The 15,677-nt window shown below is 52.4% G+C and overlaps 1 protein-coding gene across 1 annotated transcript in view; it reads left to right on the top strand.

Annotated features, from left to right (window-relative positions):
* HCN4 (hyperpolarization activated cyclic nucleotide gated potassium channel 4) overlaps positions 1–15,677 on the top strand; it is a 43,428-nt gene that overhangs the window by 12,297 nt on the left and 15,454 nt on the right. The window contains 1 exon segment of the mRNA XM_007446643.1: positions 14,556–14,979. Within this exon segment, the coding sequence (XP_007446705.1) occupies positions 14,556–14,979 (424 nt within the window).

Below are 15,677 nucleotides of genomic sequence, written 5' to 3'. Positions count from 1 at the left end.
GGCAGCTGTAGAGCAGGTGACCTCTGCTGTATAGTTTGATGTGTGTGTGTGTGTGTGTGTGTGTGTGTGTGTGTACACTCTTATGCTAGTGTGTCTCTGTGAGTGCACAGATTTAGGGTCTCCAGAGGAGGTCTAAGACCATGGGAGAATCAATGGGCTGACGTCTTGGTGTTCCTTATGGCCAGGCCTGTGCTCAGCTGTGCCATTGAGAAGGTGCAGTTAGCAATCCTTTCCCTGAGGAGCTCTTCCTACGCAGCCTTCATGGATCCCCATGTCCCCAGACGAGTCCTGACTACTCAGTCTGGCATTCAAGATGGCTCCATCTTTTCTTCAGATCAGTATTGGGTTGGGGGAGGGGGTGTCTTGGTTTTCTGAGATATGCACTCTTCTCTCAGTAAGCTTTCCATCTGGCCAGCTGCCCTTGGCTGGCCTCTTCAGCCTCTGCACTGCAGAGATCCATGGAATCGGCGTGTCTTGAGATTGTCTGGCTCCATCCTTTCATTGTACCAATGGGGACACCGAGGCAGGGATTGTGAGAGCCAAGGCATTGTTCAAGGGCACACAGCAAGTTAAGAGACTGAGTTGGGTAGAACCCAAGACACTCGGGCCCCTGGCCTAGCTTCCTTCTGCTGTGTAGCAGGGACCTCCTTCCTGCAACCACAACGCCAAACTTCCTGACCAGTGGGCACTCTCAGGCCCCCTCCTCTTTGGGGCTTTTGTGCCCAACAAGCCATGCTGCCCCCCACCCCCCAAGACCGAGGGCTCCTTGACGTGGGACCAGTCCACACACTTCTGGATCCCCATAGTCCTCAGACCAGGGCCTGCATCTTAGTGGTTACAGGAATAATAATAATGATGATAACAGCCAGTATGTACTGAGTATTTGCACTGTGTAGCATATTATTATCTCACTGAATTCTCTCAGAATCCTGTGGGGTGGGATTCATGTATTCATTTTGTACATGAGAAAACAGATTGAAGGCTCCCATCCCCACGCCCCGCTGGATTGCACTTTGAACCATGGGGGTGGGGAGCTGGCAATTTGGAGAGAAGGGGTTTGGAGATTCTGCCATATGGGATTGTAGAAATCACACGCTCCCCAGGCAGGGAACCCCAAACTGAGGATGTGGGAGCCCTTCCCTCGGGACTGGGTGTGACTTGAGGAAAAGAAGTGCGTGGATTCTGCCAACGACCCCGGGTGGTTGGGCACAATCCCCACGGCCTCCCTCTGATCCCCAGTTAGAGCCCCCAGCTGCCCCTCCTCACCTTGAGGGGCGGTGGCTCTGCAGACCAAAGAGAAGGGGAGACTAGCCTGCGAGCTCGGGAGGCGGGAAGGGGCATCGTGGCCCAGTGACAACATCATAGGACTTGGATGCTGCTGTCTCCACTGAACTCGGTTTTCCCTTGTAAGTGCCCCTCCCCCATCTGCTGCCTTCATATTGAAGGTTTTTGAGTTTTATTTTTGGTCTTATTTTTCCTTCCCTTTTTTTGTTTTTGTTTTTCCTGCCATCGCTGTCGTAACTTTTTGTGTTAGAGGGTTTCATTATCGCCTCCTTTGCCCAAGTTGAAACAGGGACCCATCGTTGTGTCTGTTTCCAGAACAGTGCCTTGGTCACGTCACAACCCCCAGACATTTCCCTGCCCCTCCAAGTACCCCCAAGCTGTGTCCATGAGGGTGTGTATGGGGGGAGGTGGTGGTGGAAACCAGAGACAGACACTGGTGCTTGGAGGGGTTTTTAAATTATATTTAAAACAATTGTTTTGTATAAATAAAAGAAAATGGGAAGTGAAAAAAAAGAAAACAGATTTCAGAGAGGTTAAGTGATTTGTTCAAGGCCATACAGCCAGGTGTTCCAACACTGGAGTGCTTAACCACTGTACTGTTTGCTACAGCTTAGCGTCTCCAAGTGTGGTCCCTGGACCAGCAGCCTCAACATCACCTGGGAGCCTGTTAGCAATACAGGTGTCAGCCCTCACCCCACACCCAGAGAATCCGAGTCTGCATCTTGGTTAAGATCCCCCGGTGATCTGTGTGCAGATTAAATTTTTTAGAAGCACTGTGCTACATGACTGAAAGATCACAGAAGGGGAAGGGAAGATTCTGGCAGTTCCAGCTCTCACACAGCTCACCTTTACCTTGGGGAATGGCCGAGACTAGCTCTCACGTTGAGGGACTAGGGCCTCAGCCCAGGACGGTGACTGACCAGGGAAGAGGCAGGGGTAAAGGGTCATTTTGTTTGGGTCTTCAAAAACAGAAACAAAACCAAATTTTGTTGTTCCGGTAATAGGTCATCCTTATAGAAAGGTGAGAACCTAAAGATACGCCAAAATCCCACCCACCCACCCACCCACCCATAAACCCAGCACTAGCTAGATGCCCTTGGCTCTGAATCTGTTTGGGAGGCCGCGTCAGGCGGCCGAGGGAGCAGCTACCTGGGAGCACTGTGATTCTGAGGTGGGTTAAAAATAGAGCCCTACTGGCCAGGCGCGGGTGGGAGGCAGACAGCCATTCATCTGCTGTAGCGGGGAGACGCCAGGGTCGCGGAGGAGCGGTGAGGGGAGGGTGGGCGTGTATTCCCCTCAGAGGCGCGAGCGGAGGGCGGTGGAAGGCAGCGCTTTCCAGCGTGAGGGGGCGGGGAGGCTAAAATGCCAGACTCCTGCGCCCCGCCCCCCTCGGGTGGGTGGAGCGTGGGGAGGGGGCGGGGCCGCAGGGCTGCCTCCGAGAAAGGTGAAGGAGAGCCTGGACGCGCAGGGGCGGGGAGGGGCTGGTAGACGCTTCCCAGCAGCTTTATTGATTGTGAGGGAGGGAAGGCAAGGAAGGTGGCCCACGTGTGTGCGTTCCCACGTGGGTTTTGTGGGCAGGCACGTGGTCTCCTTTGCCTATTACGCCTGCCCTTCAAATGGCCTCCCTCCGTCTCCTCCTCCTTAAGCGCCTCCGGGAAATCTGCTCTTCCTGCCCTGGCTTCGGACAGCATCTTTGTCTACACTGGCCGCCTGGGAGTTCCCCAGGGACCCGTGTGTGTCTCTCCCCTGACACACGTTAGAGGACTCTTTACAGCATGGGACACTGGTCGGTGGTTACTGGTGGATTTATTTTTCTGATTAAAAGGTAATATTTGCCCATTATGGGGAATTTAGAATATTAAGGTGTAATGGAGAAAACAAAAATCACCCGTAATCCCACTACGTAGAAATATCAATGTTAACATTTTAGTGTATTCTATTTTTATTTTTGCCAGTCTCCACCACCCCTCCCCCCAGCAGCCTTTAATCCACCCATTTATTTAACAGTAAGACAATTTTGCTGAGGACCCCCCACTCCTCCCCCTCCGGGCCCAGCTCTGTGTTTACATCTTGGAAAAGGAAGAGAAGTCATTTCTGCTCTTGGGGAGCACACAGCAGGTTTGGGGAGATGAGACTCATCCTGGGTCCACAAGGTGGGGACGATGTCGGGAGATTCTAGGGGAGAAGTGGAGCTGCCTCCTCTTGCCCTCCCCCCCACCTCCTGGATCTCTGGGCCAAGCCTATTGGAGAGAAGGGAGAATCCTCAAAGTCCCCAGAGAGGGGGCATGCCTGTAACAGAGGGGGCTTAGTGTGTTATGTCACCGTGGGCCTGTGCTGGTCAGGCTGGAAATACAGTCATGGCCTCTGTTGACGTCTGTAGCCTCAGTGTCCCCCCCACCAGCCCCCTGTCATCCCACCGTGTCAGAACCCCAACCCCATGTTTCTCCTGGCCTGTCTCTTGTTCATCTCCCCCCCCCCCCCCGCCCCCTTCCAACTCCTCCCTCTTCTGTGGCTTTCCCACCATCATCTTCACCAGGTGGGGGCCATTTGCTAGTGGATGTTGCTGGGAGTCTTCGTGCCTTGGGTGTTCGGTTGGGATAAATTCCTCCCTGATCATCGGAGGCCTGTGAAAGCCTTGTGGGAAGGAGCTGGGGTGTCAGAGGGCTGTCCATTTTGTGTAGCTTCTCCTGGGCCTCCTGCCACTCAGCCTTTGGCTCTCAAGGGATTCATTCAATCATTCATTTATTCACGCTTGCACCCATTCCCATATTTCCACCCATTCCCGTGTTGTTTTTGGACCTGTTTTTGGACCTATCTCATAAAAAGCACTGCGCCAAGTTCAGAGAGTCAAGTGGCCACAAGACAGACAAACGTGCAATTCCATCATAGTGTGACAAACACTATGCTAGGGCAGCACAAACAAGGGGCCCCTAGCCAGATTTCCCAGGAGACAAAGATGGCCTCCCAGGAGCAGTGACGGCTCCTCTGAACCAAGTGGCCTGGGGTGAGCAGGGGCGGGGAGGAGAGCTCCAGGCAGATGACAGTACGCAGGGAAGCCCAGAGGAGACGGGAAGTGCGGTGTGTCTGGGGCACTGAAAGCTGCTGAGTGTGTGTGGAGGGCATCTCACACAGGGGAGGCGTGGCGAGAATCAAGGCAAGAGAGGAGGCTGAGTCCAGATCAGGAAGTGCCCAGGAATGGCAGTGAGGAACTTGGATTTTAGCTGGGAGTGTGGAAGGACTTCGGGCTTGGCAAAAGCGTGGGGAGGTTGTGGACCCTACCCTGGACCCTGAAGTCTGTGGGGTCCTGGGAGAGGCAGAAGCCCAGTTAGGAAGCCGCTGAAGTAAGCCAGGTGGTGAGTTGATGAGCTGTGCCGCATCCCACATGACTGAGTGTTGGAAGGTAAGCGAGATGGGAGAGTCGAGGGTAATCCCCAGGTTTCTAGGCTAAGCATCTGAATGGCTGGTGGTATCACATGCTGGAAGCACAAGTCTATGGGGGAAGCTGCTAAGTTATATCTGGCTATGTCAAGAGTGAAGTTCCCTTGGGACATCGAGGTGTAGATGTGTAGTCAGCAAGTGAACACATGACTATGGGGCTCAAGGGAGAGGTCTGGTCTGGAAGCCAGTGGAATAATGAAGCCTTGGGACTTGGTGAGGTCACCCAGGGAGAGAGTAAGGAGGGAGAGGAGGTGGGGGCCCAAAGGAACAAAAACATTTAAAGGTCATGCAGGGGAAGAGGAGCTCCTGCAATGGGAGGGAAAGGAGAGGCAGAACAAAGAGCCAGCAGAGTGGGTTGTCTCAGCAGATATGGCACACAGCGTCAGGTGATGCAGAGGGTCAAGACGGAAACGGACCAGAAAGCGTCCGTGGGATTTTGCAGCAGGACGTGTGCATCGGCAGTGTTGCTGGAGGGTTGAGAGGCGTGTTGGGGACGGACGTGGAAGTGAGAGAGTGGGGATGGCGACTCGTCTTTCAGGAAGCTTGGTTTTGAGGGGAGAAGAGATAAGACAGTAGGGATTCAGGAGAGAGTTTTATTTTTTTAAGTGTAGAGAGCTTAAAAGCTGATGGAAGACGATGAGTAGAGAGGGAGATTGAAGATACGGGCGAGAGGGAGGATAACCTGTAGATTAAGCTTCCTGGGGAGGAAAAAGGGAACAGTGTCAAGAGGGCAGGTGGAAGAGTCACTGATTCCCTTGTGACCGGGGAAGGGAAAGGCGGTGAGGAGGAAACAAGCAAGGGAGTAGTCTGGTGGCGGGAAGAGGACGGGGACATTCTGGGGGCTTCTATCTGCTGGGAGGGAGAGGGGAAGTGTTAGTTTCAGAGCTTTGAGGAGAGAGGAGATAATTTGGAAAAGCTGCTGTGGGAAATGGGTGGGAAAGGTCCTTAGGGTCTCCTGGAGGATGGGCTGGTAGAGGTGAGGGCCCAGCTGAGCATGGAAATCTTGACGAGGAAATAGAGGCACAAGGAACTAAGGCACCTGGTATTTAGTAGGACTGGTCTGAGGTCTGAGGTTTTCTGCACAGCCCCCCATGTAAACAGGAAAAAAGCTGATGACGGTCCTGAGCTAGGATTGTGATCTGGTGAAGCGGGCGCCAGAAGGACGGGGCGAGAGAGGTTGATGAGCAGGACCATTATGCCTGGGGGTGACGGAAGGAGGCAGGAGGGTTCTCATGGGAGAATTAGAGGGTCAGCCAACTTCAGGCTCCTGGGACACTAAAGAGTAGACTTATCATGATTGGATAAAAGAGCTGGAAGGAAAGGAGGTTAGGGTGAGAGGGAGCATTGAGATTAGAGATGGACCAACTGGAGATAGTGACCAGATCCAGGGTGTGCTCTTGGAATGGACTGGAGTGAAGACACTGGAGGCAGGACTTCAAGCCACTGGGAGGCTGGGTGTTTATTGTTGGGCTGCTGAGAAGGAGTAGAAGTCACCCATGATGATGGCAGGATTCGGAGTGGCGCAGAAGGTTGTGAACCAGGTGCCAGCATCACCAGGGTCCCCAAGGGTGGCAGATGGATGCTGGAAAGATGGGCAGCAAATGACAGGATGCTCAGAGGATCTCGTAGACATTCCTACCACAGACAGGAAGGGGCGTCGGTGTGGAGGGGGGAGGGTGCTCACTCCACCCTCCGGGGTTTGGGAGAGTGACACAACTAAGGTTCGCTTAAGGGAAAAAGCAGACGGGTTAGGGAGTGAAGTTGGGGATGAAGATGCCGTGGACGAGAGCACAGGAGACAGGTTTGGGAGGGAGGGGTGCAGTAGGAGTCGGCACAGGGTTTGGGAGAGAGAAAATACTACCAACCAGGTTTATATTTGTATAGAGTGGTTAGAAGTGGGACTCTGGAGTCAGGCTGTTTGGGTTTGAATTCCTGATCCACCATATACAGCAAATTACTTCTTGTGCCTCAGTCTCCTCAACTGCAAAATGGGCATAATCATAGTATTTACTTCATAGGGTTTTTGTTTGTTTGTTTGTTTCTTTGCGGTACGCGGGCCTCTCACTGCTGTGGCCTCTTCCCGTTGCTGAGCACAGGCTCCGGACGCGCAGGCCCAGCGGCCATGGCTCACAGGCCCAGCCGCTCCGCGGCATGTGGGATCTTCCCGGATCGGGGCACGAACCCGCGTCCCCTGCATCGGCAGGCAGACCCCCAACCACCGCGCCACCAGGGAAGCCCTTCATAGGGTTTTTATGAGAATTAAATGAGATAGTCTATATAAGGGACTCAGGTGAGTACCTGGCAAATAGTAAGTGCCCAACAGATGTTGATGGCTGTCCTCCTTCATTCTCATCATCTTCATGAGCAGCTTGGGCAGTTATCTATGCTGGGCCTGAAATGGAGGGTGAAGCTCCCAGCTCCCGTCCATTTCTCAGACACAAAAGACTCCTGGCTTCTTTGTTGAGGGGCTAGAAGGAGAGTTCGGTGGTACCTGACGAAAGGGGCAGGATGTGACGACTGCTAACATAGACACACTGCACAGTTAGGCGAAGCTCATGGAGAAGGAGGCAATTGAACTGGGCTTTGGTTGAGAGAAGGGATTTCAAAAGATGGGGGTTCAAGAGGTAGGGGTGGTTCTCGGGAGGAGGAACCAGGAGGTGGCTGGAGATGGGATCAGAAGTTGGGTGTGCAGTTGACTCCTGTGAAGGAAGTGGAAGGGAGAAAAGGGAGGAGGGATCGGGGGTGCCCGACCAAGGAACTCGAACCTTCTTCTGTAGTCAGTGGGAGTCCTACCAAAGGGGGGTTCAAGCATGGCGTGACATAATCATAACGCTATTGGCCAGATAACCCAGAGAGCATGTGGCTTGGAGGGAAAGATGGAGGAGGCCGAGACCAGGTGGGCGGCAGGGGCAAGGGTCCAGGTGAGGAGTAGTGAGGAACTGATCTAGGACAGAGCAGTTGGGGACCGATTCAGAAGCTGTCGTTGAAGAGGCCAGACAAGACTTGGCCACTGCTTGGCCTGCAGGGGTGGGTGGGAGGAAAAAGAAAGCAGCTGAGGATGGCTGTGAGGTTTCCAGCCCAGGTGATTGAAATGCTGACTGTGCCATTCAGCTTTGAGGAGAAAGATGCTGAGCTCAGCCTTGGACTTGTTGGGTGGAGGGGCCAGCAGGCCCTCCAGGTGGCAGGTGGGAATGCAGTCTGGTGCTAGGAGCGGTCTGAGTGGGAGCCGTCTGCACAGAGGGAAGGGTATGAGATGGGGCCGTGGGTGTGCTGCTCACCCAGGAGAAAGCACGGAGGACCCCCACCCCCCATCCTGCCGCCAGCACTGCAGGGAAAGAGGGAGGAGGCCGAGACCAGGTGGGCGGCAGGGGCAAGGGTCCAGGTGAGGAGTAGTGAGGAACTGATCTAGGACAGAGCAGTTGGGGACCGATTCAGAAGCTGTCGTTGAAGAGGCCAGACAAGACTTGGCCACTGCTTGGCCTGCAGGGGTGGGTGGGAGGAAAAAGAAAGCAGCTGAGGATGGCTGTGAGGTTTCCAGCCCAGGTGATTGAAATGCTGACTGTGCCATTCAGCTTTGAGGAGAAAGATGCTGAGCTCAGCCTTGGACTTGTTGGGTGGAGGGGCCAGCAGGCCCTCCAGGTGGCAGGTGGGAATGCAGTCTGGTGCTAGGAGCGGTCTGAGTGGGAGCCGTCTGCACAGAGGGAAGGGTATGAGATGGGGCCGTGGGTGTGCTGCTCACCCAGGAGAAAGCACGGAGGACCCCCACCCCCCATCCTGCCGCCAGCACTGCAGGGACACAGGCGTGTCTGGGACAAGGCTCCTGCCCTCAAGGAATCCACAGTTTTCTAGGAGATCCAGAGCCAGGGCTCAGGCTGGGCTGTGGCTCCATCAGTGAGAGGTTGGGGAGGCCCAGAAGAGGGAGCACTTCAGGTGAATGTTGAAGGATGGAAAAGATCTTAATGGGCAGAAACCAGACATTCTCTTTCTTACGGCTGACAGGATCCCCAGTGGATGTCATTTGTCTCAAAACGTATGCAAGTGGGTGTGCAAGAAAGTATGCCTGTGTGAAAATGGATGCGTGTACAAAGACAAAATTTAACAGGGGTGTGTAGATGAGAGTGTGTGTACAAAAGTGTGTTCATGTGTGTGTGTGAGAGAGTATATGTGCTCAGAGACAAGCATGGGCAGGTGTGGACAAGAGGAAACTAAAGGAGGTCATCCCTATTCCAGGACTTCCACTTCTTTTTTTATTTTTTTATTTTTTTTGCGGTACGCGGGCCTCTCAGTGTTGTGGCCTCTCCCGTTGCGGAGCACAGGCTCCGGACGCGCAGGCTTAGCGGCCCAGCTGCTCCGTGGCATGTGGGATCTTCCCGGACCGGGGTACGAACCCGTGTCCCCTGCATCGGCAGGCGGACTCTCAACCACTGCGCCACCAGGGAAGCCCCGGGACTTCCACTTCTGCCTCCATTTTATCACCCTTCACATCCTCTTCAGCCTCCAGGGAAGGAGAGGCCCCTTGGTCTGGTCCTTGAGTCTCTGAGTTCAGGATCAGAAGCCTTCTATCTTCTCTTCCCTCAGCTCCCTTGAGGCCATAACCTTCCACTCAGACCATGAAATGTTCCAGGTATCCGTGTAATGGGCTGTTGGGCTTTTTGCCACCCCCTTCCTTCTGCCCGTAGGCCCCCCCCTCCTCCAAAGCTGGCCCACAGTCCACTCCCTCCTGCTGAGAGGCCATCACCTGCCTAGATGGACCTGTTGGTCCAGTTAGAAAGTAAGGTCCAGAATTGAGGGAGAACAGACCTGGGGTCCAGGGACAGGGCTTCCAGAGCCCAGCTGGTGTCTTGCTGGCTAGGACTTCCTCTCAGCTTAGAGAACACTGGGATGGGGAGGGTCATCTGACTTTCAGGAGACCAAGGCCTCTAATTCAGGGCTGTGCCAACTCCAGCATGCCCGAGTCTGGCCATCCATTGCTTCCCTGCCAGGGCCTGGCACCTGCCACTATGGATGCGTAGCCTGGATTGTGGGATTTATTCATGAATGATTCTAGGGGTAGTGGGGGCCAGGGGAGCATTGGGCCTCCAGGTTGAGGCTTTGGAAATGTTAACTATTCCCTCTTGGTGGACCTTAGTTTTCCTTTCTGCAGGATGGGTACAACTGTGCCCGATTGACTGCTGATGACTGGGGTGCTTTTTTTTTTTTTTTTTTTTTGCGGTATGTGGGCCTCTCACTGTTGTGGCCTCTCCCACTGTGGAGCACAGGCTCCGGACGAGCAGGCTCAGCGGCCATGGCCCACGGGCCCAGCCGCTCCACGGCACGTGGGATCCTCCCAGACCGGGGCACGAACCCGTATCCCCTGCATTGGCAGGCGGACTCCCAACCACTGCGCCACCAGGGAAGCCCGACTGGGGTGCTTTTAATACTTGAACGGTGTGTTAGTTTCCCCACCCAGAAAGTACCTTAGAAGGCCTGCCATCAGGAAGATAAGTCCCCTTGAAACCTCTTTGCAACCTTCTCCTCTCTCTTGTCTCTGGGGCAGGGGCTGTACCTGCTGTGGTAGGCTACCTCCACAGTGTGATGCAAACGTGCCAGAAAGGCTTGTCCACCTCCCCGAATCCCACTGAGGTGCCTAAAATCCCAAGAGGTCAGACTCTGGAGTTCTACAGACCTTTCTGAATTAGGGGTCTGCTCCTTACTAGCTGTGCGGTCTTGGGCAGATGCTTCTCTCTGAACCTCAGTGTCATCATCTGTTAAATACAGATAATAGCAGCCGCCTTAGTGCTGGTGTGAGGAATAAATGAAGTAATGCATTGAAAGCACCAAGTAAGTGCTTGATACATGTGAGTGTTTTGGGGTCTTTTTTTTTTTTTGCAGTACGCGGGCCTCTCACCGCTGTGGCCTCTCCCATTGCAGAGCACAGGCTCCGGACGCGCAGGCTCAGCGGCCATGGCTTGCAGGCCCAGCCGCTCCGCGGCATGTGGGATCCTCCCGGACGGGGGCACGAACCCGTGTCCCCTGCATCGGCAGGTGGACTCTCAACCACTGCGCCACCAGGGAGGCCCCTTGGGGTCTTTTTGAATAGAGCCTTTTCAGTCACCAAGGAGTCCCCCATTGAAAATGTGCAGGGACATTAAGGAATCACTTGAGATGCTTCCTCCCGGACCGGGGCACGAACCCGTGTCCCCTGCATCGGCAGGTGGACTCTCAACCACTGCGCCACCAGGGAGGCCCCTTGGGGTCTTTTTGAATAGAGCCTTTTCAGTCACCAAGGAGTCCCCCATTGAAAATGTGCAGGGACATTAAGGAATCACTTGAGATGCTTCTGATCACTGGGACTGAGGGAGACGATGGGTCGGAGAGCTGCGGATGCAGTGGGGAGGCTGTTGCTTCTTTCCCTGGCTGGGCCAGGACCCTAGGGCTGGCAGGCCCGCCGGGAGCTGTCCGTGGTGCTGAACACCATTTATTTCTCTCTGCCGGCCCAGCTTTCAGAAATCTGTGCAACCGTCTGGCAGAGTAAGGAAGCATAGTGTACAAGGCCAAGGTCAGCATCCAAAGCCCAACTTGTGTTACCTCCTCCAGGAGCACGTTATGACCTCGTCCTTCTAGGCCACCAGGAGCCCACCTTTTCAGATGCCTGGGCTGCTGCCTGGGATGGTTTCTTACATCGTTGCCCAACTTGTCTTCTGTCTTCTGGCTAAGCCTTGGACCATGAGCTCCCTGAGATCACGGCATCTCTATGCCGAGGTAAATAGGTTCTGCTGTCCAATTATCCAGGGAATATTGTGGGCCCTGACTTCCACCACTGGCTGTTCTGGAACCATTATTAAGCTCCCGTCCACCCACCCCCTGTAGATGCTTTGCTTTGGCTCTTCCCTGGAAGATTTCATCTACCTCCTTCACCTCTTTCCTGTGAATTTTTTGACTTGAATTACTTATTTACTCATTTAAAAATATGGGCTAGGCATAGGTCAGAGCATTTTACACATATCATTTCATTTTGTTCTTATAACAGTTCCACTAGTTAGGTAATGTCATCCTCATTGAGCAGATGAGGAAACTGAGGCTTGAAGAGATTAAGCAACTTGCTAGCAAATGATGGAACCAGGAATCAAGTTCAGGTGGGTTGGCCTGAGAGCCTGTGCTGCTTTCTTCCCACCATATTATGCTGCCTTTTGAGTATCTCTTTGATGCTCCAGGGCAGTGGTGTGTGGGAAGAGGTGCTCCAGTGTTCTGACCCCAGCCCAGATCAGGCACCAGAAAATATTCCTTAGCATCTGGAAACTCATGATTGAAACAGTTAATCAGAATGCAAGGAAATGGGTGTTTTCACCTCATGTAATTTGGTTTTATGAAGACCACTAAATGAAAACATTCTCCTGTTAATTACTGTCTCAAATTTGGTCTGTAATTGAGGGAACTAGAGCTTGGGAGAGTGTTGAAACCCGCTGGAGTAGCAGGCCTGCCCGAGTCAGCATTCCAAGCTGCCTTGCACCCGCTCTGTTAATTTTAGAAACTCTCCCAGTCTGGGTGTATTATTAGCTTTATGTACAGAGGCCACAAGGCTCTCAGTGGCCTCTCTATGTCACAATTTTTTTTGTTTTGTTTTTCCCAAGAGATTAAATAAAAGGAACGATGGCCATGTGTACATAGGCGTGTTTGCACACTGTGTGTGTGAATGAGGATACCTGTGTATGGTATCTAATGAGTGTCTGCAGCTGTCTTTGAATGGTGTGCATGAGGCTGAGTGGAGAGTGTACACAGCTTGAGAGCAGCATAGAAGCTGAAACCATTCTCCCAGGGCCCACAAGTCATTAGCAGGATGTGCTGTGTTCTGTGTAGTGGGTGTGAAGGCTGGGGTGGGTTATCCCAGATGGCACAGGGGGAGTAGGGCTGACGAAGGGGTGGCGGGCTGTGGGGCAGGGAAGGAGCTAAAGTTGACCTCTTGGCACCAGGCTTAGAGTGAAAAGCCTTAGCCCAGTGAGGCTCTGACTTAAAGTCCCGTCTTGATGCCCTGAAGAACTTGGCTTTCAGAGGAGCTGCCGGAAGCTGCCTTTCCGGAAGCCACACTTCCCTGAGCTGTGTGATGTGGGACAGCTCTCTCGCCCACCTTCACTGAAGCAGGCCCTGCCCTCTCCTTGACTCAGAGCGCCATTCTGAGTCTGACAAAGAAAGCAATTTGCTGTGAAGTAATTTTTTTCAAACTTGGAACTCTTCAGGCCAGGGCACTTTGGTTTTGAGGTGGGACCCACTGAAGACTCGAGGAAAGCTTATCTTTTTGTCTCCCACTCCCTTCCCCCTGGCTTCCCTGCAGTAGAGAATTAAAGATGGCTGAAAGGTTATTTCTCTTGGGAGAAGACAGGCTTATTTCTTCCCAACATAATACCTTTATCTGTCATTGTGTAACTGTCTAAATTACTAGCAGAGAGAAACAGCTCTGCAGTGCAAGGTTTCAGTTTTAGGGCCAGCCCTGGGGTGGCTGGTTCTTGGGCAGGGTCCCTGGTCATGCCTTCTAGACATAGGGTCTCTGCCTACTTGTGCTACCTGCATACTCCAGAGGGGCCCCTGCTGGGCCAGACAGGAGACCTGTGAGTTGGCTTTTACCTCCTCATACTGCTTAACCTCTCAGAGGCTTCACCCTGAGGGTCCCTCCCCACCTCCCCAGGAAATACTATCAGTTGCTTTGAGGCCTTAGAAGAAGTGATGCTGGAAGCCCCCACTGGTCTCATTCTGTTGAATTGAGTGGTACCTCACTGGTGCCTGAAATCCCCCTGTTAACACTGCCTGTCACTTTGCTGTACACCTGAAACTAACACAACATTGTAAATCAACTATACTCCGATAAAAATGTTTTAAACATTTTATCACAGAAACAATTATTCTACCAAATAATGTTTAAAGGAAACTTTTAAAGAAAAAGTGAGAAAATATTTGCAATATTTTATTGTGATTAATATATTGATTATTCAATCAGTATTTATTTAAATGTGTACTTGAATATCAAAAATATCTACTTTGCTAAATATAAATTATTTGCTGGAAAAAATAAAATTGTTGAAATATATTTTTAAAAAAAGGAAAACACTGCCTGCATTTGAAGATATCACTGAACTTCCCTACCGCTGTGTTAGAAGTAAACCTCTGGGGGAGAGAGATGGTCAGACATTTTCTGACTATAGGGGATAGACTAAAGGGAGGCCCCCCGAGAGCCAGTGTGGGAGAAGGCCGGATCAGAATTACAGGACCGAGTGTGGAGGCCCCGCCCCTCATTGCACAGCGGGGAAACTGAGGCCCAGAGTCGGGAGGGCACCTGCCTGTCAGTGACAGAGCTAGGACTGGATCCCACGCCTCCAGCATCCCAGGCTCCTGCTGTGTGTCTGGACCTCCCCTGTTCTCTGGCCACGGTCTGTGGCATGTCTGCCTGCCATCCTGTCTCAGGCCACAGTTGACCCGCAGGGAGGATGGAGCATCCTGGCCTGAGCCTGGGATGGTGCAGGGTGAATTACTTCTGCTGCTAAAACAGCCTCTCGCCTCTCTCTGGATGTCATTATTTAGTTTGCTTTTCAGCCTCTCACTGGGGCATGGGGATTGGAGTAGGAGGCTTGTCATCGGGGATCTCACGGAGGGGCAGGCAGAAGGCATCCCTAAGGATGACTAAGGAAGAGGCTGCTTCTATGCCAGTCATGACATCTTGCCCTGGTACCCATGCACCTATCTCCCGCATGGTCTCAGAACCTCTGAAGACTTCTCTCTCCCACCTTTGCTGTCTCTGAGCTTTCTTTTAGTCTGTAATTCATTCTCTCTCTCCTCCTATGACTGACCTATGTGTCTCTGGGCAGATTTTACTGGGACCTGACCATGTTGCTGCTGATGGTAGGAAACCTGATCATCATTCCTGTGGGCATCACCTTCTTCAAGGATGAGAACACCACACCATGGATTGTCTTCAACGTGGTGTCAGACACGTTCTTCCTCATCGACTTGGTCCTCAACTTCCGCACAGGGATTGTGGTCGAGGACAACACAGAGATCATCCTGGACCCACAGCGGATTAAGATGAAGTACCTCAAAAGCTGGTTCGTGGTGGATTTCATCTCCTCCATCCCCGTGGACTACATCTTCCTCATTGTGGAGACACGCATCGATTCGGAGGTCTACAAGACTGCCCGGGCCCTGCGCATCGTCCGTTTCACCAAGATCCTCAGCCTCCTGCGCCTCTTGCGTCTCTCCCGCCTCATTCGATATATTCACCAGTGGGAAGAGGTGAGTGTTCAGACCCAAACCTCTTCAGGGAAGAGGTATCTTCCCTCTAGGGGAGTGAAGGACCAGCAGGTAACCTCAGATAGTCGGATGGGCTGTTGGATTGTAGCAGGCACATCTCTTCCAAGAGGACAAATATTAGTAACTTCTTGACTTCTTATCATGTGCTAGATACGACACGAATCACTTCACAGGCAATATCCCATTTAAGTCTCTAACAACCATAGAGGGTACCATATAGGTAGGTATAAGTACTCTTTTTTTACATGAGGAAATAGAGAAATATGAAGAGTTTTATATAGCGTCACAGAATTATTAATTGGTGGACCTGGACTCCAGAGCCTGCATTGTTAATCACTGCACTGTACTGTGGAGGTTGCAAACTCAGAAGCTTGTGGGGGCCAGGCAGGGAATATGAATGGGTGAAAAGGGCCATTTGGAGGACAATAGGGAGTGTGGTGGACTGGGGAAAACTGGAGAACGTATCTTCCATCTGTATGAGGCAGCCTCTACTCAGCTCTAGCCACTGTGGTCAAGTGAGAATGGGCTCAGGGTTGCTAGATCTACAGATTTATCATGAGAAGCAGAAATCTGGATTTTTGTGCAAAATTTGTTGGCAGCTGTCTTAGGTTGGGTTCTTCTGGTGCAGACCCTGAGATGAATTTGTATGAGAAAGTGATTTTTTTTTTTTTTTTTTTTTG

Source organism: Lipotes vexillifer, unplaced genomic scaffold (genome assembly GCF_000442215.2).
Source record: "Lipotes vexillifer unplaced genomic scaffold, Lipotes_vexillifer_v1.1 scaffold242, whole genome shotgun sequence".
NCBI classification, from domain to species: Eukaryota; Metazoa; Chordata; class Mammalia; order Artiodactyla; family Lipotidae; genus Lipotes; species Lipotes vexillifer.
This window is presented reverse-complemented; position numbering and strand designations above follow the sequence as displayed.